The following is a 2,781-nucleotide window of genomic DNA, read 5'->3' as shown; positions in this document are numbered from 1 at the left end:
CATCATGATAACAGAAGAGGTAATTTTAAAAAAATCGTATTTTTTTTTAAAGAATGCTTCACAGACATAAGTAGAATCTGTAGGCACAATTAAATATTTATGGGACCGATGAAGGATTGAGGAACTTTTGCTGATTATGTGACAGAGGAGCCCTTCTCCCAGCCATGAAGGTGTCTCATTTCCACCATTTGCTTGTGATGATGATGTTGAAAGCTAAGTAGACCTGGAAAATGCAAAGGCTGTCACGAAGAAGCAAATAGTTGCTGGAGTATCTCTTTCTTATTTGACTGCCTTGAGAAAACAGCTATAAACACATGCACGCTGCCTTCCTGCCTCACTGCCTTCCTCGTCAGTGTCATGTCCCCCAAAGGGGTTCTAATTTAGCTGAAGAAAAATAGAAAACTTCACGGATTCCAACTGTCCCAAAATCTATAACTACATCAGTTTTTAAAGTAACTGATTTTTTTTCTTGTCAAAATGTTAAAGTTGTACATTATTGCCCATCTTATTTCTTCAGTGATTCAGTTTCTTGTGGGGGTTCTAGCCAATGGCTTCATTGTGGTTGTCAATGGCATAGACTTGATCAGGCGGAGAAAGATGGTGCCCTTCGACCTCCTCCTGTGCTGCCTGGCGACTTTCAGGATTGGTCTCCAGATGGTCATGATCTTCATTAATCTGGCTGTTCTTTCCTTGATTGAATTCTCTCCAGTTCCTGGGAATATTATAATTTTCATGTATGTATATGCATCAGAACTTTGGTTGGCCACGTGGCTCAGCGTTTTCTACTGTGCCAAGATCGCCACCATCACTAACCCGCTCTTCTTTTGGTTGAAGTTGAGGATCTCCAAGTTGGTGCCGTGGCTGATTTGTGGGACCTTGACATATACCTTTCTCACTTCTGTCTTCCACAGAAAACATGCATGGATTATTTCCCAAAACTCCTGGTTGGGCTTTTTCTCCCAAAATGCAACAACTCAAATTGAAGACATATCTGCATTACAATTTGCCCTTCTTTTAATTGAGTTCATATTGCCTTTATTTATCTTCCTTATCTCTGCTCTTCTCTTGATATTTTCCCTGGGGAGGCACACCCAGCAGATGAGGAGCACTGAGATGGGCACCAGGCACCCTGGCATGAGTGTCTACATCAGCGCACTCCTATCCATCCTGTCCTTCCTGATCCTCTACCTCTCCCAGTACATGATGGCTGCATTAGGTTTTTGTGAAATTTTCAAGATCAAAAACTCCATCACTCTGTTCTGCATCTTGCTGTTTGGTTCATACCCCTCTGTACACTCTATTATCTTAATTTTAGGAAATCCTAAGCTGAAACAAAATGCGAAGAAGTTCTTCCTCTACAGTAAGTGCTGTCAGTGAGAGAGGACTTTGACCCATTCAAGGAACCCGAGGCTTCATGGGTTAACAGTCAAACAAGTCAGTCATAAATACACAAAACATCATCGGAAGACTGTTAAACCTGAGGCATTTTATGGATTTGCTGCTTTTTCAAAGGGTTAAATTGATTTTCAAAGCATAACACATGTTAGTGGATTATGTTAATGTCAATATGATTGTTGATATCATAATAATGTCCTGCAAAATGTTAATTAGGGAAGACTGGGTAGGTGGTACAGGGATCTTTCTGTGTTATTTCAACAATTGTCTCAAAATGAAAAGTTTAAAGAAAAAGAAAAACACATTTGAACTTGTGATGTCAAAAGAATGCACAAATGCTGGAGGTCCCCTGTGTGTCTGATGCGTAGTCTTAGATGATTATCCTGAACAAAAAGGCTTACTGCTCATCTCTTGTTTACCTGTACATCATTTCTGTTGTTTGTTAGTTACAGAGAATGGAACCATTCTTCCACAGCAGATCAGAGATGAAGCCGGGGACAGGCTGGCCTTTTAGGTCTTTATAAGCAAGTTCATCTACTCCATGCTCCTGAGAGCCTAGATGCTATGGTGACATGTCCCATCAACCAATAAAAAGACAGACAGATGGAAGTGGAAGAGGAATGCAGGCTGAGTCCTCATTTTCCATTTCCCCCCATTGGGCACACAGAACAGACAATAACTTGCAAAGATTTTCATTTTTCACTTGTGAACTCAGCTTTGAGACCCTTTCAACTGAGGGTGGCAATTTGGAACTCCTGTCATGTTACACGTCTTCCCAATGAAGCAACATCAGTAGGTGGGTGGGCTGGGGGTGTCTCCATCTGCTTGAAGTCACAAATGCATTTTCTATTTGATGATTTTGGATGCTAAGACATATATATTTCCAAAACAGCTTCAGAACCCTTTTGTTTCCAGTAAAGTAAAAAAAAAAAAATAATAATAATGTTCCTCAGCTTGGCTATAAATCGTAGTTCATGTGAATGATAAAAAGTGTGTTTAGTTTGGATTTGCCAATCACCAACAATGTGGGTTCAAATACCAACCAGTTTACTAGCCCAAGATATGCAGGCCTGCTTGTACTAAGCTAGCAGAGGTCTTTGCCTCTGAAGATGCGGGGAAGTACTTATCTTCTTGGGTCTGGGAATTAAGCTCTGAAGCTGATCTTCCTGATCCCACAGGTCTCATACTTCATTCCTCAAGGGGCAAAATAACAACCTCCATCTTCCTGCTATTTCCTTTTCCCATGGCCCCTAGGCGGGAAGGTTTATAGCTAATTGTGTACCCAGGCAGCCATCTCTAGCAAGAGCTATTGGGTCCTGGAGGTGATTACTGCTGCTGCTTTGAGAAGGGACAGTGAGGAATCATATTTATTTCTGCACATCTCAG

At 41.2% G+C, this 2,781-nt stretch overlaps 1 protein-coding gene across 1 annotated transcript; it reads left to right on the top strand.

Moving 5' to 3' along the window:
* Nucleotides 1–477: 477 nt before the first annotated feature.
* TAS2R1 (taste 2 receptor member 1) lies at nucleotides 478–1,377 on the top strand (the record flags this gene model as incomplete). Its single annotated transcript, XM_081090440.1, has 1 exon — nucleotides 478–1,377. One exon carries the CDS (start codon nucleotides 478–480, stop codon nucleotides 1,375–1,377), a length of 900 nt encoding a protein of 299 aa, XP_080946566.1.
* Nucleotides 1,378–2,781: the final 1,404 nt, after the last annotated feature.

The sequence above is a fragment of the Myotis nattereri genome (assembly GCF_964212035.1).
Source record: "Myotis nattereri genome assembly, chromosome: 4".
Lineage (NCBI taxonomy): Eukaryota > Metazoa > Chordata > Mammalia > Chiroptera > Vespertilionidae > Myotis > Myotis nattereri.
Note: the sequence above shows the minus strand (reverse complement) of the source record. Positions and strands in the feature narration are given on the sequence as shown.